This window comes from Drosophila gunungcola, chromosome 3R (genome assembly GCF_025200985.1).
Source record: "Drosophila gunungcola strain Sukarami chromosome 3R, Dgunungcola_SK_2, whole genome shotgun sequence".
In the NCBI taxonomy this organism is placed as follows: domain Eukaryota; kingdom Metazoa; phylum Arthropoda; class Insecta; order Diptera; family Drosophilidae; genus Drosophila; species Drosophila gunungcola.
The window spans coordinates 9,962,519-9,984,225 of NC_069139.1; the positions used below are offsets into that span (position 1 = coordinate 9,962,519).

General features: G+C 43.9%; 1 protein-coding gene across 2 annotated transcripts; it reads right to left on the reverse strand.

Moving 5' to 3' along the window:
• Nucleotides 1-7,732: 7,732 nt before the first annotated feature.
• Nucleotides 7,733-20,551, reverse strand: LOC128257213 (DNA-binding protein D-ETS-4). Of its 2 annotated transcripts, none has more exons than XM_052988108.1 (5): nucleotides 19,855-20,551; nucleotides 12,244-13,021; nucleotides 12,025-12,185; nucleotides 10,168-10,357; nucleotides 7,733-9,486 (listed from the first exon to the last, which is right to left on the reverse strand). In XM_052988108.1, exons 1-5 carry the CDS (start codon nucleotides 19,891-19,893, stop codon nucleotides 9,062-9,064), a joined length of 1,593 nt encoding a protein of 530 aa, XP_052844068.1. In that variant the 5' UTR covers nucleotides 19,894-20,551; the 3' UTR covers nucleotides 7,733-9,061. The 2 variants fall into 2 exon arrangements, with proteins under 2 accessions (XP_052844068.1, XP_052844079.1); XM_052988119.1 differs by lacking the exon at nucleotides 19,855-20,551 and adding an exon at nucleotides 13,636-13,916.
• Nucleotides 20,552-21,707: the final 1,156 nt, after the last annotated feature.

Consider the following 21,707-nt stretch of genomic DNA (forward strand, 5'->3'; position numbering starts at 1 on the left):
ACGGGTATCCCTATCCCTGTCTATCGCTATCCCTAGCCGAATCCGGCGACTCATCCCGGCTCATGGCCCTCATCTATTAGCCGGACTGCGACTGCACGGTTTAATAAAAAAGTTTCGGCGTCGCTTAAGTGGGTCGGACAAAAGGGCGAGGTTGCGGTTAATACACAAGTATGTATATATATTTATATATTTCCAGAGGTCCTAGAGGTGAGTGTGTTGCGCCCCTTCTTCCCCACGCTTTTTATAAACTTTTTTAATGCAGCCTTTTCGGAGTGTGAGGTGGAAGGGGAGGGCGGAAAAGGATGAGGACCTGAAGTTCGCCTGCCTTCTAATAGAGTCGTAATAACTTCATCATTATTGACGCATAAAACAAAATTTATTTATGCTCGCCGGGACGCTTTTCCGTTTGCCTTTGCTTTAATGCTTTAATGCAATACCGGCAGCAGACAAAATAAATGCTTTTATGTGTGTGAGGCCGCTCCACGCCCCCTTTTTTTTGAGTGGGCGGGTATAGGCTGAATTTTATGGAATATTTTTGGGAAATTCGTTTTTTTTATTTCTTTTATTTCTTTACGCATTTAATGAACTATGATGAGGGTTCGTTGTCCCTTTCCAGTTCCCATGGCATCAAAATCAGCACCCTTTTCGATTTTATTGAACTTTTTTTATTAACTTTCGGTTGAGTCGCAATTTATTGCCCTTTTGGCGAAAAAAGAGGGGAGTTTGCCTGCTCGTCTTAATGATAATTTCTCATCATTTGAGCAGAAGCAGGATAGGAAGCCGAAAATGTTTTGTAATTGCAGGGAGCAGTGGGGAAATTGTGGGTCTTATTTATGCATATTTGTGGAGCGAACAAAGGCGTGTGCCGCCCACACACACAGAAATATATGTATATATACTGTACAAGTATAGGGAAGCATAAATTTCCAGGTGAGAATCGCACCAGAACAGTGAAAAACAAAACAAAACCCCAAGAAGACAAACTTAACTAACTGTGAAATTTCTTATTGTGATTGCGTTTGTCATTGCGTTAGTTTACAACTCCGCACACCTGTACGGGGCACACCTGTACAGTGAACACACCCACTCACATGACAGGCGACGCCTGCCACAACTTTCCATCGAATATAATAGTTGCAGGCGGCAGCCCTCAAAGACATTGACTGCACATCTCTAAGTTATGAAAATCTGTGCGAGAATTCTCTTAGCTAAAGCGCATTGAACTGTGCAAATTGCGAGCAATTTAATTTTTTCTCGCTCTCCGTGGGAATCAGCTAGCTGGTACTCCCTATCCTGTGGCCCGTAGCCCGTAGCCCGTAGCCCGTATCCCTTAACCCGGATTCCGTATCCTGACTGCATCCTATTGGCCCACCTCTCACACAGCTGCCCCGCGGGAGGTTGCGAAAACTTTGCGTAATACCAAAAAGTGCTGGCAGCACATTTCGAGTGCAAACTTTATATTAGAGTTGAAGTGCCACACACACACAGACACACACACACACACACACAGACACACACACATACACACACACACACACACACACACACGAGCCGTCTCCGGCAAGTAAGTAGAAAAGTGGCAAAAGTGCAAGTACGTGGCTTGGCTCGACTTGCCGTGGGGTGGTGTGGGGGGCTCACGTCCTCCGAAATCCCCCCCTTCCGTAGTATACCCAGCGCCACCCTTTTGCGACCCCTGCGTTATTTATGAGTTGCGTATGCTATAACGAACTGCATCGGGGGCAGCCAATGCACACCGAAAGAAACCAGATCTAATGCAGTGATCGATTGGATATTTTTTCATTTGTGAAACGGACATTCATCATACACTTTGAAACTGCTATTATCCAAAAACTACTAAATAGACTACATTCAAAGAAATTGCAGAAAAGGTAAAAAAGTAAAATCCCTACACCCAACAAAAAATTGTCATAAAAAATTAACTATTGTTACATGAGTTTTAAACTATATGATATGAAAAATTTCTCAATAACATAAGAGTGTTAAACAAGTACCACGAAATTATCAAAATACAAAATATGTAGTTTTAAAATAGGGCCTTAGACTACAGTTTTAAACTCTTCGATATAAAAATGAAACGGAAATGTAAATGGGTTATATTATTTAGAATTGAATTAATACTTTTACTTAAATACTGTCGGTAGTTTATTTTCAAGGCACACTTATTAAAACTAAACTTACTGTTATTTTGTGGGTGTAGTCATTTCAAACAAATGTTTTGAAATATCCAGAAATTGATTTTCAGTTAGGAGTTTTCAGTTACATAAACTAATACAAGATATAGAGAACGATATTATTTCTGAGAAATCCGACATATGATCTGCTATTACTTCAATAAAACATTTTTATTTCCTTTAGTTTTGTTCAGCGTAGCACAAAAGCGCAGCAGCACAAAGCAATGCGCCAATATGACAACGACAACTGCGAGAAGCTGTTGGCTGAAAAGTCCTGCAAGGACCAAGGACCAGTGCTCGCAATTACAGAGCACAAGTCATCGACTTGCGCAAAGTTCAGCCAACTTATGATACCCGGCGAGCGATTCGCAGCTCATTCTTTTACACCCCTCCCGCTTTCTTGCATACTTTCTCCGGTAATTCGAAAATATTGCGAATTTCCCCGTTAGCTGCATTTCACACTCGCGACTCGCAGGTAGTTGTCACGGCAACTGAGCCACCCGCTGGCATTCAGCACCACCACCCACATGCAGGCCACTAACTGGTTGGACGGGGCGATGAAGTAGCCATCGCACCCACTTGGCCGCAGTCCGCCCATTTGGGCCCCTCCTTTGACACGCGAGCTTGCGTTTAAAACGGAATTAATACACTTTTTAACCCATTTGCCGCCCAGCGCTTTTACCTTATTGCCCCCGTCGTTTGCCTTTGCCGAACGGGGCATATATGTATCCAGAAAACCATTTTATAATGGGCCACTTACAAAATGTCATATGGAAATCATAAAAAAATGTAATCATTTTTCATGTTTAGAAAAACAAGTTGAGACAGTAAACATTTTTTACAAATAAATCTCTACGTTTCCCTTCCTGAAAATTGTATGATTTAGCACTTAAATTAATGTTATAATTGACTGTCTTATATTTAGAGACTAACAGCTTAAAATACAAACAATAGGGCGGTTCTTATTTTTTTTTTTAAATAAAACACAAGAAGAAAAAAATTTCTGGTCGTCTTTCAAATGGCATGAAAATGCAATTTCGACTCATTTAATTGGAATTTGAGTGTTCTATGATGATTTTATTGTTAATAAATTATGTTGCTAAAACAATTTGTTTTTAATATTAAATATTTTGTACGTATTTGGTAAGTGAATTGATAATTGATAGTCATTTTGGAAAACATTGTGCTTCTGCGTGTGATTGTTTTTATTGCCACCGTTCGTGTTGCCTTTGTTCTGGGCGCTTTGGCTGCGGAACGTGCGATTTTAATTGCATAATTTCAGATTTATTTTTTGTGCAACCCCCTCCCCGCGAAACCCCTGCCATCGCCACTTGGCCGCTGGCTGTTCCTTAATGGGCGAGAACAAACCGTTAGCTACTTGCCATAATAACGCGTTATGGGCGAGTCAATAAAAATAAAAATGAATTTGCAAATTGTGAGCATTTAATGAGTTGCACATGTGCGTTTTTAATTAATAACAAAGCACGCTCGCCCACACCCCGAAACATGAAGGCATACACACACAAACACACACACACACACACACCAACACACATGAGGCAGCAGGAAACATCGCTGGTTTATTAAAATAATTTCCCGGGGCTCTGCTACAGCGCATTTGCATTGTATTGGGATGAATGCCTGGCGGAAGCCAAATATCGCACTAAACTAATGCCGGCCGCAGTGTTAACATTCAATATTGGATTACTCGGTCTAATTATGCGTCAGCTAAATTTGCGATATCGGTTAATTCCATTTGATAGTCCCTTGCCAGGTATTTTCCATAATTTTTGGCACACCACAAGGGCTGCGAAATCACAAACAAATTTAATCATGTTAATATAATTACTAAAAATTAAGCCATAATCAACACACGCACTGGGGAGCCGAGGCAAACACCTGCCAGCAAATGGCAAACGGCAAATGGCAAACAACAAGCGGCAGCTGGAGAAAGGATAAAGGTCCTGGGAGAGGAGCGGCAGAAGGGTGGGGCAGGGGAACATAACACCAAAACGACCCAAATTATTTTTAATTCCCCGCCGGATTAGCGCACATGAAACGAGCAGCCCGCCTGCGACTCCAGAGGCCTCGAATTGCTTGCCTTTGCCTTTGCTTTCGTCTTTGCTGCAATTTATCCTGCGTGCTGCGCATATTAACGAAATGATTATGGAATTCATAATTACGCACACTCCATGCTCCACCAGGTCCCAGTGTGTATTGTAAAATGCGTCAACACATTTGCGAGCCGACGGCAGCAGCAGCATTGTCTCCCGCAGGATTCCGAGGTCGTCAGACAATGGTCTGAGTCCCCGGCCCACATGGCGCATACGCAATTTCCACTGCCTTGGCTGCTCAAATATTTGACGGCATACAGCGTACGGCATACGGTATACGGTATACGGCATACTGTGCGTGATTAAATTAAATGCCAATGCCGAGGCCAGTTCGAATCGGAAACTGACGACACAACTAATTAAAAACGCCCAACAATGCGACGTGACAGGGACCGTGAAAGGAATTTGTTGTGCCGAAATTCAATTGCCAATCGAGGTCATTGGCCCAGTTGACCAATGGCCAAATATGTACTACTATGCCTTTGTGTTCGTAATGAACCAAGCTGGCCGCATAATGCGATTATTGTCCCTGGCATATCTGGGCTGTCACGGATAGATAATCCAATAAATTGCAATTCCATGCTGTTAACCCGCCCCGAGGGTATTTAGAGGCCAAATCAAATGCACTTAACTAAACTAAATGTGGTCGCAGTGTTCAGTGCTCAGTTCTCCGTTCCCCGCCCGCTGCGCTTCAAAGTAGGCAACGATTTGGGCGCAGCATAAATTTCATTTGAGTGGTAAAGGGAAATTGTTAAAAGGGACCGACCGAAAACGTTTTTCCTTCCCAATTGGAAACTTGTTTAAGTTAATTGAAACTCTGACCCGTCGGCAAGGGTATGGACAATGCGCATACCACTCACAAAACTGGAGTACAGTCGAGATACCTTACCCATATACCCCAAATGCGAAACAGAAAAGGTTTAAACTTTAGTTTTCGTTTGATCAGAACTGGGATTCGAGCCAGGATATTTATATCCATGCGTAGGCCTCGAAGGGCGGCCCGGACTTGTTGAATGGCCCACGAATATGTGGCGCCCAACCAGGGATCTCCGTCTCCTGTCCGAACTTCCAGGCCGGCAAACAGCTTAGGTTCAGTCAGTGCCCGGCAATGTGCTTAAGTCTCATTTATTTTTCATGGCCTGGCCTATAAAAATTGTAATTTCATTACCACCGACAGGCGGTTACTTCGAAGGTGGGTGGGTTTTTTCGACGCGGGTCTTGGGTAGCAAGTGCAAAAATTGAAACACACTTGAAAAATGAAGGTGCCCGGAAAAGCACAACCGCAACCAAACGCCAAAGGTGCCCAAAACTCTATATCTCTCTCTCTCTCGTTCTCTCTCTCTCTCTCTCTCTCTCTTTCACTTGCCGCTGTCTGCCGACTGCCGACTAAGGCCTTTTTATGAATTTTTAAAAATGTTGCTGTTTTGGCGGCTGCCGGCGCTGATTTCGCAGTCATGGGCAGCCGTGTGGCCACAAGACCCAAATGCCCGGCCACTTGTTAGCCATTTTACGTTCCCGCAAAACGCCCAAGTGCGAGCCGGAGCGGGTGAGTATGTGGCCAGGGTACTTAACTTAAATGGCATATACTATACACCTCCCTCCCCGCCACGGCCCGAGCAGTCGACATCAATTTAAATTGAATTTTCACTTACCTGCGGATGAGAATGGGCCCGGACTTTCGTATGCAGCCCAGACACTCGGCAATTTACGTCCTGAATTAGTCTAATGTAAAATTTAAACCTTAACTCAGGCGTTTTCTGTTCAATTTTGGTTTGCCCATCTGCCCATCTGCTCATCTGCTTCGTTAGTTGTTTGGCCTGCTTTGGCCAGTGAACGGGGTTGAGCTGCTAATTGATTAGGCCCGACATTTAATTAGCAGTGAATATTTTTGTTCCATTGCGGCTTGGCTTTTGAGCACATTCATAATGCTTTGATGGCTTGTCCGCGTCCCGCTTCAATGTCACCAATTATGCTAATTAAAGGTGCCTGCCAGCCTTTCGTTCGCGGAGGTGGAAAAGCCCAAGCTCAACAATGCGCGCAAAATGTCTCCGTTTATGACTGAGGGCGGTTTTTACGCCTAGTGGATATTTTTAAACGGCAAAATTGACAGGCTCCAAAGGGACGAGACTCAAAAAAGGACTAAACAACTGGTCGGGGCTTGGGTCAATTGACAGCCAAGGCGTAATTATCAAAATATGTAGACGTAAACGCCTTCTGCCTTCTGGAATTGACAAATTAACATAAGAATGGTTAGCCAAGTGAGCAGCAGAATGTAGAAGGGATAACGTTTACGTTGCACGGAGAGAAGGCGGCATATCTTATGCCCTGAAGCGGTAACGAACCTGTTGATGAATCAAACACGAAATTCAAATTTAAGCCCTGGAATGGGCGTGGCCTTGCACATTGTCTGCGTCAACTTAACGCTAGCTGCACTAATTCAATTAAATATTTGTCTTTGTAGTTTTTGTCGCTGGCGAAAGGAGCGCAGGGGGGATTTTGAAAATATGACGAGGATGAGGACTGAATCCCAAGTCGAGAAGGCAAAGAGAAAGCCAAGGCTGCCGGCTCAGGATAAACAGCCCGTCCCGGCTTCGGCATAATGCAAATATTGTCGAGAGCGCGGAACGGAGCGGAGCTTTCACTCAGAAAGTGAGAGCAGTCCTGGCGGCTGGAAGGAATGAATTTATTGCTTTTGGGAGTTTTCCACTTGATGGCATTTAATGCGATTTAGTATTTAAATGAGGGAGATGGCACTGGAGTTTGGGCCCTGGTCGTGGCACAACAAAGACGATGGACTCATTCGGGCGCATCAAATTAAGCCCAGTCGAGGAAGCAACTTAATACAGGGCCACGATAATCCGGTTACCCGTTTGCCTTATGTATTGATTTGGTGTTATCTACTCCTCTCCAAGACAATGATGATTTTGCAGGAGCCCAATAGTAGTTTTCGCTAATTAAAAATGGTATTAATTACTGCAGTGTCCGATTGCAGCAAACTAACCCCAGTCGAGGCAGCAACTTAAAGTATTGAATTGGTGTTATCTATTCCTTTCCAAAACAATGATTATTTTCCAGGGGCCCAACAATAGTTTTCGCTTATTTAATTAATCTCAGTTGAGGCAGCAACTTAATACGGACCCCACTTTGCATGCATTTTAAATGGTGTTATCTACTCCTTTACAAAGCGTCCATGATTTTCCAGGACTCGAAAACGAAACTAGTTTTCGTTGATTGAAAATTGCATCGGTCACACACGAATGCAGTGACCGACTGACAGGGCAATCTAAAATGTTTTGCTGGCTGCACAAGAGCAGCTCCTCCTTGATGCAAAATTACCATTGGTTTCAGATTCAGATTCAGCTTACGTTTCTGTTCAATTGCCAACTGAAAATTGCCCGCACAGATTTAATGTAAATACACACCCGTAATTGGCAACTGTTTTTTTTTTTTTTTGCTGTGATTTTTATTATCTGATAGTGTAGCATGACAATATGTTTGTTGAATAAATAAATAAATAATTTGTGTGTTGTAAAAAGTGTAAAGTGCATTAATCTAGTTGCCAAGCCGGCAATGTCCTAATTAGGTGAAGAATATACGTATAAATATTTTCATAAACGGTAACTGTTCTATTTGGGTAACAAAATAAGCCAAGCAGCCAATTGGCCGTTGCATAATTCAATTAAATCGCCTGCATTAATGCTAATGCAAATAGCAAAAAAATAATTGACTTTCCATAAATTCACCGCTCGGCTGGGCCAGCGAATAAATATTAAAATTAACTTAAACTCGCTACCCGTCACATAAACGAAACTAGAGAAAAATTATGCTCGAATTATGCTAATTGCGTATAATCGAAATAAAGTGAAACAAAATATGTCTAAATTGAACCGCCACCTGGTAATGAATAAATAATTGATATCGCTGTGAGTTATAGCATAGCATTATGCGGACGATGTCGAAAGGTTTTTAACTTTTTTGTTGCGCGGAAGAGAGAAAAAACTTTCAAGGAAACCTATGGCTAATCGAGGGTCCTTAACGCTACTATTAACATTTGTTCGCTTATTAAGTTGTTCATAGAACTTACTTTTGATATATCATAGATATATGGTTCCTAAAATTACCTCGACACCTTCATGCTGCCAACGAAGGATGCTTCCGCCAGTCTTAGTCCTGTGGCCATATTTGTGGAGAACTCTGGTTGCTGCAACTTTGTGGCCAATTTCGCCTCGGACTACTAATGGCGGTCACAGCTCCAGACGAAACTCCAGCCACAGGACATCGTCCTGGCGGTTGGTCATCCCTCGCACGGACAGGCAGCAGTTGAATAAAGATGTCGCCGGTAAGTCAAACATGCGCAGGTGCAGCCGAATTACCAGCTGCAGTGCGGGATCAGAGTTACATCTACGATCGATTGCGGTGAAACTGGGATGTGGGACGGGGGATGGGGGATGTGGGATGTGGGATGGGGGTCACTTAAAACCCTGCCCCGACGAACTTACCTTCGCCAGCGGGCACAGGTTTGAGCTTAATCTAGAGCCAAACTTAATCGATGCACGAACTTACCTTCGTGCCTAACAAGATTGTGAGTGGAAGTGGATATGTACAAGGACTGGACAACTAGAACTCGCTAGGCCCACAAGGCTAGTCGAGCATAGTCAGCGGAACGGAACGGATCGGATCGGATCGGATCGGATCGGAGTGGGACAGGTGGGTCAACTACAACTAGCAATAAATAACTGGCCAGTGCTCATCCTGTTATTGGCTGTAGGGATGGCAGAACTGGTAGACCAGTCGCTGTGACCGCTCCGTCTTCTTCATGATGCCCTTCTTGTAGTACTGCCGGATGGAGCGGGACAGCTTGTCGTAGTTCATCGCCGGCCGGTTCTTGCGCCGACCCCACAACTTGGCCACCCGCACCGAGTCCTCGATCTTGAAGATGCCCTTGCTGCGGTCGATCCACCGGATGGCCGTGCCATTGACCTGCGGCGAGGCCAGCAGCTCCTTGAGGAACTGCCACAGGTGGATGTGGGAGCCACCGCCGCCGGTCCGTCCTCCGTTCGGCCGTTTTGTTGCCGGCTGCGGAGCTGCACCGCCGTTGGTGGGCGTGGCTGCAGGCGGCGAGGTGGAACTGCTGGTGGTAAGTGGTGTAATTGCGGCTTCTGTCTCCATTTCTTCATCATCTGTTGCAAAAAGAATAAACAAGTTAGTTTATCACTGCATGCCAATTTAAGCAATATGTATGTAAAACTACTGTTTCTAGTTTTCAAATGAAAAACAACATTAAATATTTATAGATTTTCCGTTAAATATAAAAAAAAAAGTTATGTAATTCAAAACATTAAATAAAATCATAATAACTAAAAATCCTAAAAACATTTAAAGCAGCCAAAATAAAGATTAAGAAAATTGTTGTAATACTTTTTTTATCACAACTGGGTTCTAAAAAAATTAGAAGAGCAAAAAAAATTCCAAAATCATTTTTAATGGCAAATTTTTTAATTTCTGTTAAGCAAATTTAAAATAATTTTTTTTTGCAATTCAATTTAAAAATTACAAATAAAATTGAAAAACTTAAAATTAAATTAAAATTTTTTTTGAAATGTTTAAACCTTTAAAGTCTTATGATTTGATGGCTCGAACGGTTAATGTATAAGTACATTTTTTAAGAGGTAAATATTTCTATGCTATTTAAAATCTCGAATTTTAAAGGTACGTATAAGTACATATTTTAAGAGGCTAATATTTCAATATTATTTAAATGCTTTTAAATTGCAATGGCCTTAAGTCGCGACTACCTAGTAACAATGTTCTGTTCCGTCGGCTATGCAAATCACCTTCGCTTTTCCAGCCACACAACTCACCTTCGCTGTCTTCGTTGTAGTCCAGGTCCAAATTGGGCATCGCATAGCTGGCTGGCCAGAGATTGCCGTTTGCAGACTGGTGCGACTGCTGCTGCTGCTGCTGCTGCTGCTGCGGATTCTGCTGATGAGCGGGTTGGTCGGCGTAGGCCATCTTCCAAATCTCCAACTGGGCGTGCAGCGTGCTCCCACTCTGAAAAGAAAGCCGAAAGTGAGACATTTCGAATGGGAACAGAGCCTTAATCCTGGCTAGATCGCAATCTAGACGGCATATCAATTGGGAATTCTTAGGCTATCCAAGTGCATAAATTATGTGCAGTCTCCGTGGTCCATACTGCATTGCATTGGCAGTTGTGGAAGTGGTGGAAGTAGTAGTGGTAGTGGTAGTGGTAGTGGTAGTGGTAGTGGCAGTGGCAACCAGAGACAACGGCGACGACGACTTACTTTCACCTTGCAATGTCGTTGCTGGTCGTTGGCTCAGTTCGAGTGCTGCCAGTCCGCCCCTACCCCCTTTTCCGCCCCTCTGGCAGTCATCCGAGCTGCGGCGGCGATGGCTCGTAATCATCCGTCCAAGTGCTGCAGTTTCACCAAACAACCTTCACACATTCTTTCACCTTTACAGCCATGACCACGGTTACTAATTTTGTTTCTTTTGCGACTTACTGCTTACTGCTCTCCGATTTCATTGGCGTTCGCGATCGCGTTCACGTTCGTTGCCTAAGTCTTTTGTTTTCTGGCCTTTTTCACTGCACTCTCTTTTGGTAGCAAAAGCAGCACCCAACGAGCCTAGGCGAATGTAATCATTGATATATTTTTGGCACAACTCTCGACAACATCGAAGAGCACATGTGTTCGCTGGATGGATGTGATGTGGATGTGGAGTAGTTTTAGACGCCGCCAGCTCTGCTTAATTGCTGGTAACAGGTTTGGGGGTTTGAGGACTGAGCTTTGGCTTTTAAAGTTTTGCGTTTTGCTTTCTGATTTCTGATTCCGACTGGGCCTGTAAGCCGCTCTGGCTGCCAGCCATGACGTCAACGCCAGTTACGAAACTTGTTTCGTTTTAGTTTTCGTATCGTACCGTATCGCATCGTTTCGTTTTGTTTTGCTCTTTGTTGTCTTTAACCATTTCCATTCCATTTCGGCCCGCACTCGAAATTCAATTCAATCGCATTGATTGGGCCTCTTCGCATATTGGCTCTTTGCTATTGCTATTCGCGTTTGCATTGTGTTATTGTTTTATGCGCCATGGGCTATTGGCCCGTTGCTTTGTGCTGATCGATTTTGTAATATGCCCAACTATTTTGGCACTCGCCCAGTTAAGTCATACGTGTTTGACTCACACTTCTTATGGTTTTTACATTTCCAACTAATTCCATAGCTAGAGTCTAGGTGTCATTAAAATGGCTAATTGTGGGTTTCTTTTATTTTCGCGGAATTTGGGCACATAGCTGGTGCCCATTGAAACAGAACCATTTTTTTATGTGTCATCTTTTTTCAAAATATGACGAAATGCACTCTCTTTTGATGGTTGAACATAAAATTAATTAAACAATTAAGTTAACAGCTAACAAATTTCTTGCTTTTAAGTATTTCTTCACTTCGATAATTTAAAACCCGTTGTTAATGAATAGTAGCCAAGACTTTTTTCGGTGAAATGGCTTCATCTGTTTGATATTTAGTACCTTCCATTAAATCAAACCAGTTCAGCAGTATAGAAATCTAAATATAAGTTTTATGGTTTCCCAATTATTTGTATAATAAAATCTCTACTGTTGGATTTTCAAGACTTCTGCAAGTCAAACGAAATGAAAATCGCAAAGGTATTTCAGTGGCACCTTTATGAAAGACTTTTCGACTTACCTCAGGCAATCGAAGCACGAATTCCTCCTCGCTGAGTAATGTTAGAGCGGCACCGTCTTCGCAGAAGTGCAGCTCCAAATCGGCCACCGCTGGCAGTCTGAATTGGGCCAAGGTGGATCGTAGCCATGCGTGTACTTGGGCGGGCGTCCAGCCATTCGGATCTGGATCGGAAATACATATCTTATTATATTGTATTTGATTTAAGAACTGTTAACTTACCCTGCGATATCTGCAGCTCGGCGCAGATGGCGTCCGCCTCGCGTTTAGCATGCTCCAGGGCCAGCGAAATGACCGGCTCAAAGTCCCCGCGCACCTCGGCCAAGCCGCCGATGAAGGATTCCAGAGCCAGTGGCTTCAGGTTGTGCCGCTTCTGGAAGCTGGTGTCCTCCAGGCACTCGCGCAGCAGCTGATGATCGGGCTTGGTGTCCTGCTGCAGACTCTGCTGCTGGAGCAGCGAGTTAAGGTCGATGAGGCCCTCGATTTCCGCGTCCAGGGGCTCCGCCTTGATGCTCTCCCCGCAGGAGGATCGCGGCGAGGGCGTCTCGCAGTTGGACTCCGGCGGCGAGGGCGGCAGGATGTGCAGCTCCTGCTTGATGCTGACCGCCTCCAGCGAGGGCGACGGGCTGTTCAGGCTGTCGTAGCTGCCGCCGAACCGGCCGAATCCGTAGGCCGCGAACTCCGACTGCAGCGGACTGGACTGCGGCGAGGGGTAGGCGCTGTGTGGGTAGGCGGGCGGCGGGATCAGCTGGTGGCCGGAGGTGGGGTAGGGTATCGCGGGCTGCGGCGACTGCTGCTGCGACTGCTGCTGCAGGGGCTGACTATCCCAGGCACACTCGACCTTGATCTGAGGGGCGTTGTACTGGAAGACGGTGGTGGGAATGGGGGCGGACTCCTGCGGCAGCAAGGACAGGTCAAAGTTGTCCGCATAGGCAGAGTACTGGTCCGGCGGCGTCTGGGCCTGGAACTGATGTGGCTTCAGCTGCGGACTGTGCGGCATCTGTGCGGGAAGAAAGAAAGTGGGCCAAAACATAAGTACACATTAAAAAATAATAATATTCTTTTTCACAGAAGAAAAATCTTTTAAAGAGCTATAAAACTTTAACAGCCTTATGTGTAGTTTAAAAAGAAACCTTATCCAATATCATAAGAAGTAAAAAAAAAAACTATAAACTTTCCAAAAATAAAAAAATTTGAAATTATTTAAAATCTTTTTATTATTCCTTTTTTTATTATTTACTTTTAAGTCACAACAAAAAAAGTATATGCCTTAAATATGTATTTGATTGTTTCGTTTCAGTATTCTAATATAGGGCTTTTCAAACACAAATAAACCCAATTTTTACCAGTGCACACAAGAACTGAGGTTTTTGGCTACAACTAAGAAAATAAGAGGGCCAGGCCATCGGTTGCTAATTGAAAATCAAAACACTTATGGCGCCATCTTGCCGGGGCCTCACTAATTATCCGGCCATCTGAGATGCCAAATCGCGGCCACCTGTCTTAATTATCGCGCCCATGAAAGTTAATTAGTTTTATTTCCCCGCTTCCAGTTCGAATATGTGCGTATGTGCGACCGCCTTTCTAATTCGTACTCGTACTCGCAGCACCTACCTGACAAAGTATGGAAATTTTCGGTTCTGATTCGGTTCTGATTGGGTTGAGTTGGGGACTGAGCTTAACCTTAAAATATCCACGGCTGGCGAATCGAAGCCAACTAGACAAGAGCAAGAGGCGTACTAAGCTCGGAGTGGCATTGATTTTCTCATTTATCAAGTTGCGACTTCGACTGTGACGCCACAGAAGGCAGCTGCGAAAAGGAAAAAAACCCAGAGCCTCCGTGGACGAGGGGGTGTGTGTGCTTTTTACGAGCGGCCAAACAATGACTAGATCAAAATCAAAGCGTTCTCCCAGCTCTGGGCTTCACCGCCATATCTCTCTCTCTCTAGGCTAGGGTGTTTTATTTATTTATTTTTTCTTATTTATTTTTTTCGCAAAGCGTCATAAAAGTAGGCGATGCTAATTCGGCCCGAATGCGCTACCAATTTTTACCTCCGAGAAACTGGTTTTTCATTAAGCAACTAAATGCAGCAGCCAGGTTTGTTGGTGCCCAGGGGGACGAGGAGGTGTATTGAATATGGCTATGCGCTGTGTGCTTATTATTAATAAAACAGCTCATACTGGATTTTCCGAATAGTACTTTTTGCTTTTGGATCTCAGGGGAGGCCGGTGGGCATTATAATTATTGGCAGCGCTCGACGACGCCATAGTTCTCACTAGTCACGATGTTATTACAATTTCTGTGTTTTAATTGTTCAGCAACGGGGCGTATGAGTGATTTCAGTTCGCTTTTCTCGCCTGCCCGCTAATTGCCAGCGCAAACATTTTGATTTCGCCTTAGCACTTGATGATTACCTTCCGTAATCTGCATATTATTAGAGCAATATCGAAGCCGTGTACTTCACCCGAATCCCAGCTTGGATACGATTTAATATCCAAGTACCAAGGAAAACCTAGGACATGATTCAGCAGCTGCAGCCAATGACTCAGCCGAATTGCCATAAAAAAATTGTGATTGCTGGGCAAAAACTGCATAATAAATTGAGCTGCTACGGGCCATTTATGGACCATTAAAGGACGGACAGACAGGCTGAAATAATGTCAGCTAGTTATTACACTGACTTCACACAACAGTTTCTAAAAATTATGGAAAATAACAACTATTTTATGGCCATTAAATAACCACCCCTAAAATTCCCTTGAAAAAAGGTCTGCGACTCTCTAAACAGCTAATGCAAAATAAGGCTAATAAATATTGCCCATCTTAGGCCAATAAAAACGGACAGAATTTGCATTTTTTTTCGTTTGCTCTTGATTATTTAGCATTATATTCTCCTACCCTTAAACAAGCCCACATCCTCGCACCTGGGCGAATTAGATCACTCGGGTTATTCCAGCAAATGGATTTCCTGCTGCTTCGGGCCGAACAACAAAGACTTCGGCGATCTGAATCATGTGGTGTACTCGTAAATTTTAATTAAATCTCGTTCTACAAAAGCCGAGAAAACAAGCTCAACAATTCTGACAGAATCGGAGTTCCCAGATGCCGGAGAGAGATGCGGACAAAAGGCTTTTTTGTGGCCAAAACGCTTTGGCCGGTAATAATTCATTGGCGTGTCCGACATGGGGCGGCTGTCAATAAACGCTTTTGTTTGGGCCAAACTTGGGGGGGGGGGGGGAGAAGAGGAGATCGGGGTCCAGAATGGAACATATCGAATCGCAGCATGTACCATATATATTGGAATACTGATATGTCCGACGGTCTATACCAAATAGCACCCGCACCCATCCACGTCACAAATGGCTTGTTATCGATCACCAAGCGTTCGGTGTCAAAGTCGGGACATGGAAACAATGAGCCCGGCAGCAATTAGGATTTGGCCCCGGCTCTGGACAAGTGGCTGTCAGGTGTGGATTGTATTTTTAGAAAAACCACAGCGCCATAATAGACACATTTAGCCGGCAATTCTATTTTTAAACAAATTTACAAAAGCCACCAAATTGATATGGCATGTGCGAGGGTGGAGTGGTGAAAGGGAATTATGATAAGTTCTGGGCTTTCCACCTGCATACAAACAGGATACATTAGTATCCAGCAGCTCGATTCGATGAAAACTCTTATCGAGGAACACGAACATGACACGTTATGACTAATGCTGCTCACTCGGAAACACAGATCCGATCCAATGGCCAGGAATTCACATGTCCAATGTCGACTGACACGCACTGGCACCAGAAGAATTTGATTCCAATCAAATTATAGCAATTTTGAGCAGCCAAAACGCCATAACTTCAAAGCTGACTCATTTGAAACGGGCAGAGACGAGCAAACAAATCGAATATGCCGAATTTATTAAAATTCCATCAGGCTGCAAAAAGTTCATTTTCCAGCAAAAACAATAGATGAAGCCAAACAAATGACAAAACAAAATAAGCCAAATCAAACCAAACCGAATCAAATCAAATCAGAGCAAAGCCAACGATGGCGTTGTGAAAATCAGATATAAAGACAATGTTAAAGCAAACATTTTGCGGCGCTGTCAAAGGCAGTGGCATATTGGACTTGATTTCCCTTTCAGAGCCAGTAAATTGAAAAACCCTTACCCGAATTAGCAACAATAATATGCCAGCAATGTGTGAGAGAGAGTGAGAGCGTTTGGTAATAAATTGAAAATATCCAACTTGGGCCGAGGCCACAAAAAAGAAGGCAACAGAAAAACAAGTTTTATGATTTTTGTGGCTGGCCAACTCAAACAAAATTCATTAGAACAAGTCGAAGCCACTGTCAAGAATGTGGCATATTTATTTATTTGCCTTTGCGAGTGAGTGTGTGCTGCTGCTGGTGCTTGTTCTTGCTTGTGGCTTCGCCTAATAATAAAATCAAGTTTACGTTTTAAGAACGACAAAAGCATTATTAAAAGCTGCGATCAGATAGCACTCTGGCCAGCAGGCAGCAGGCAGCAGTCAGCTTATTGTCGTACCCCGCGTATAGAAGTATAATAAATGGAACGAATGGACGGGCCAACGCCTAAGGCGAACTCACGACCGATCTATATAAATCCCATTTTAACCAGATCTTACACGGGGCGCGCCCAGGCCCATAGACAAAGGAGACCTTGATTGGCCACAGCAGAATCAGAAACAGAATCAGAATCGGAGTATCTCTATCCGAATCGACGTCAGACAAAAGGTAGTTAAGTTGGCCAGTACCAGTACAGAACAGTTGCAACTGCAGCTTTGCAGCTTTGCAGGCCTTGAGTGCTGACATGTCGCTGAGTTATGGCCAGGTGATATTTAAATTAATTTATATGTTTCTTTGAACTAAATAAACAAACTATGCTAATGCCGCACGGTCGCAACCTCAGGTGTTCGGAGCTGAGAGTTGAGTTGGCTGGTTGGTTCTACTCCAACTGGCGACAATTGTCAGGTAATCTGTTCTAATCGCATTATGGCCATGGAGCTGCCAGCAAAAGCTAAGCCAAGCCAAACTGACCCCCCTCCCCCTCCCCCACCCTTAGCCCGATGCGCAAGCGCAAATTGTTTGTTTAATGAAACGTTCGCCTTATTCGCGCACTTAGGGATTGGATTGGATTGGATGGGATTGGGTATATATGTATATATATACGCTCTGGCAGGGCATGTTGAAGTGCGCTGTCAACATGCATACACAGCTAGACATAAAAAGATAGAGATACAGATACTCTGGCAAATCCCCCGGCGGTATCCACGTACAATCTACCAGCTCTCGGATGCGTGGGTTAAGCTGTCAAAGAGACAAGACTTATTTCTGCTTATTTTTACATCGCCCGACTGACTGACTGCCTGCCTGACTGCCTGCCTGCCTTCTGTTTGTTTCACTCATTATTCTGTGTATCTGTATCTGTATCTTTGTATCTCTGTATCTTTGGCTTTTTTGTTTTTAAACGAGTATCTGTAGCCATTTCGTGACGGGGAAAACTCTGTGTGCAGTTCCCGCCATTCTTCGTTCTTCGCTATTTGCATTGCATTTAATTGTCGACATTTCATGCTAGATAAATGGCTGGCGGCGAGGTTAATAAATATCTCAAATGGGTGCAACATTTCAATTATGCTGCAATGCTGAATTCTTTGCAGCCCGCTTAATGTGCCAAGTGTCTGGACAACTGCAACGACTCGGAATGCGTATGTTCCGGCTTGTCGCTGGGAAAGCCACTGGAAACTAACCGAAATTAATTAACGCCCCTGCTTTGATTGGCCACTTACTCAAGAGCTCAAGAGCTGCTAACTATTTGGACACTTTCCTGATGGACAGGCCAGACACAAACCCACACCCACGCCCACACCCACACCCACACCCATCCAACCACCGCCTGAATGGCACTCACGACCTGGCACGGCTGGGACCCTGGACTCTCGGCCCATCCCACACTCTTGACAGGAATAGGAATAGGGATAGGAATGGCCAGGAATGCGCTTATGTCTAGGCACCGAACCCTGCAAACCCAATCCCTTCTGCACTCATTATGCACTGCACGCACTGACAATTATTCTGTATAAAAGACGATGCGAAGCCAACTCATTTCAATTTGCATAAAAGCCAGGCGAGATTCAATGCTGAAGCCACAAGACAAGACCCGACACCACAGGCTGCCGTGGCCATAATTTAGCCTTACACTCAGAAAATTCTCATTTTCCAATAGTTCAACAAGAAAAATTGAATCTTTTGTAGTAGGCTCCCAAGGCTGATTTAAATTAAATTTATCTTATTTTTTACAAACGTCTGTAGAGCTTTAAACCCTATTCTAAAAAAAAAACATTATATTATCAAAATAAGAAAGGTAAAATATAAAAGCAAAAATGTTCTCGAAATGCGGTGTTTGTTTTCTCATATAATAAAATTGAACAAACGAGGATAGCACCCTGAAGATATTTTACAAGACCTGAGAAGCTAATTTGGCTGAGTGCATTGTGGCCATAACAATGCCCGAGAAGGCAGCCACACCCAAAAAGTGATTATTATTGTATAATCGTTTTGATTGATAACCAGCCGTTCTGGATAGAATTGGATAGGGCCCTTGACGGAGCAAACTAAGAAATGCCACTCTCGATGGATTCTCGATGGAAAGGCCTGTCGCTGAGGGAAAGAAAACCTGACAAGTTGAAGTATTTATGTCATGTCGAGTTTTCTTTAACTCAACTAGACACAACTCGACTCGACTCGACTCGTCTCGTCTCGGCTTAGCGTGGCTGAGCTGCGAAAGCGGCTTGCATTTATAATTGTTGGCAGTAGTATTTATTTTATTATGTCCATAAATATAATGAGACATGAGTGTGGCTGCCGCAGGCAGTCAGTCAGTCAGTCAGGCAGGCAGTCTTTCAGTCTTGCAGTCTTACAATCTTGCCATCTTGCAGTGCATTTCTAAGCGCTGTTGCAAGCCGTCTGCTTCTGTGTCAGCGATTGGAAAAGCGCGGAGACACATTTCCATCAAATCAATCAAAAATGGTAAATACAAGTTTTTTTTCTCCCTCATTTTAACCGCGTCGCTTCTGCTGCTGCTGCTACTGCTGCTCATGTGTTTTCTTCTATTGCAATGCTGGGGCAGCAGCGACAAACGTCAAAGACTTGCGCACATCGCCTATGGGGCCTAAGTAGGTCCAACAAAAAGTATCTGCTGGATTGGAATGCACTTTCCGAGTGAAATGCCAGTTCAGGCCGGCCGACATGGCAGCTCTTACTCGGCGTTTGTGGCACTGTTTGTTGTCATGCCATAGTTGACAATCATTTAGAATCACTTCTTGCAAAATGAAAGCATCTTTTGAAAGTTGCTGCCATCGTTGGTTGCGATTGCTATTGCAATTGCCATTGCAATTGCCATTGCTATTGCTATTGCTGTTATTGCTGTTATTGCTTTTATTGTAATTAAAGCGAAATGCCATAAGACAAATGCGAAAATGTAACTGGCAAGTGGATGGGAGCTACTCTCACCCAGTGACACGCATTCGCGAGCTGCAAGATGCGAGCTGCAAACTGCAAGATACTTCTGCCGCCTACACGAGATGCGCTGCTAATTAAAATAGCCGCAGCTTTCCTGCCGCAACGAACTGCGCATAATATACAGATACTGATTCCGATTCCAATTCCCATTCCCATTCCCATTCCAATTCCGACTTCACTGGCCGATGATAATGGCGGGCGAAAGGTTATCAACTATCGGCGCTGTAGTTGCGCTACAGTCATGTTTTCAAGCAGATACAGATACATTATCGCCAAGATGCTCGATGTGCTCGACTTACCTCACCGCCTGGCATATACATCATTTTCTCGTACTCCATTTCTGACTGCCTGACTGCCTGACTGGCTGACTGGCTGTCTCGGCAATAACAAAGAATTAGTATTTGCAGATATTTCTCAGGCTCTAGCTACTGTAGCTGTAGCTGTAGCTATAGTTGTAGCTGTATCTCTCGGCATGCAAAAATCAACCTCGGATGCGAAAGTCTTGTCTCGCCTGTCTCGTTCTCACTCGCGGCCTCCCGCTCTGGCCGTCTCTTTCTGGCTCTTTCACTTGTTGCTGTTTTGGTTTTGATTTTGATTTTGATTTTGTTTCTGTCTCTTCGAAATGTTCAACTAGATTCACTCAGCGTTTTGTTTCACTGGCTCGGCCTTTGTGTTCATAATGAGCTTTTGAATAGTTTCGAGTTTTGAGTTTTTGTTTTGTGATTGTTGTTGTTTTTTAAGATCGGTTTATTGACTGTTTTTAAGCAAGTTTGTTGCATTCACTGGACGGGTATTCACTGCATTTCGTTACTAAAATTTCCACTGCCAAACTTGTTGCTCTCTCTTTTACTGTCTCTCTGGCTGTCTCTCTTTCGCTCTGTCTTTATTTCTGACACTGTCTTTATTTCTCGCTCGGTCCGCTGGTCGACCGTTCGCCAAGTGTTCACGCTCGATTCTGTGAGCGGTATGCGGATCGATCGCTCCGCTTACCTCATGCCCGGAGCTTTTGAGCCGCCAAACTGGTTGCTGCTGCTGTTGCTGCTGCTGTTGCTGCTGCTCAGAAGCTCAGAAACTGGAGACAGGGCCAGCTTTCGGCGCCACCAGCTTTGCCATTCAGCCATCGGCGCGAGCCATCGATGCCAAACAAAAGTCCATCAATTGCGAGATAAATTTTTATTTGCTCGCATCAACTGACACACTCGCATAAACTGGGCCAACTGCAAGTGCAACTGTGATTGAGATTGAATGGCCCGCAGTCACGGCCACCAGAAGAGTTTCGTGGCAAACAGCATTTCGAGATGTTTGCCATTCCTCCTGGCCGATGCACGTCAACTGCATTATCATTTCCGCTTCTGTGGCATAAGATGCGAAGATGTCGCCACAAGCAATGGCCTGAATGGCGGGCAGCAGTTGAGTTGCAGCCGAAATACAATTTCGTCTGCCATTTATATTTCATGGGACAAGGACAATTTCACTGGTTTTTGACATCTCATAAAAACGGCGACGCCGTCTGCCGTCCAACCCCTTTTCCATACTTTTGGCCAGGGTCCTGGCGGCCATTGACTTCCGTGAAAGCAACTGAGCGATGCTATCAGGCCAATTGAGCCAACCGAGCAACATTGCAAGAAAGAAGTTAAAATTGAAGACTCCTTTTAAGAGAAACATACAAAATTATTAAAAATCAAATTACCTTTGAACACCCTTTATTTTAAGCTCATCATTTTAATCATACATGAGCAATAAATTGTTTTAAGCTGATCTAATTTATTAAAATGCTAATTTCATGTCGTTCCAATATAAATTTATGCTTAAAACAAATATTTGGCAATAAATACAAAAATGTCAATTTCTGTTGATTCATGATGTGAAATGTGCGTTCCTAAGGTAATTTATGTAAAAGTAATTTTATTTTTGATTTACTTAAATTTTTGATACTTAAACAAAAAAATCGTTTGTATTGAATTTCAAAACCTCACCGCCCTTTTCGAGGTAGTTAAACATGGAGATGGTAAGACCTCGATTGATTTTTCGTCGATTCTTACCTTGACAAAAGCTTTTGAGCCGGGCTAAATTGGCCTCGCAGGAAGCTCTCACGCCTAAAATGAAAGGCATGTCAACAGCAATTGCCACTCAGCCAGCCAACCAGCCGGAG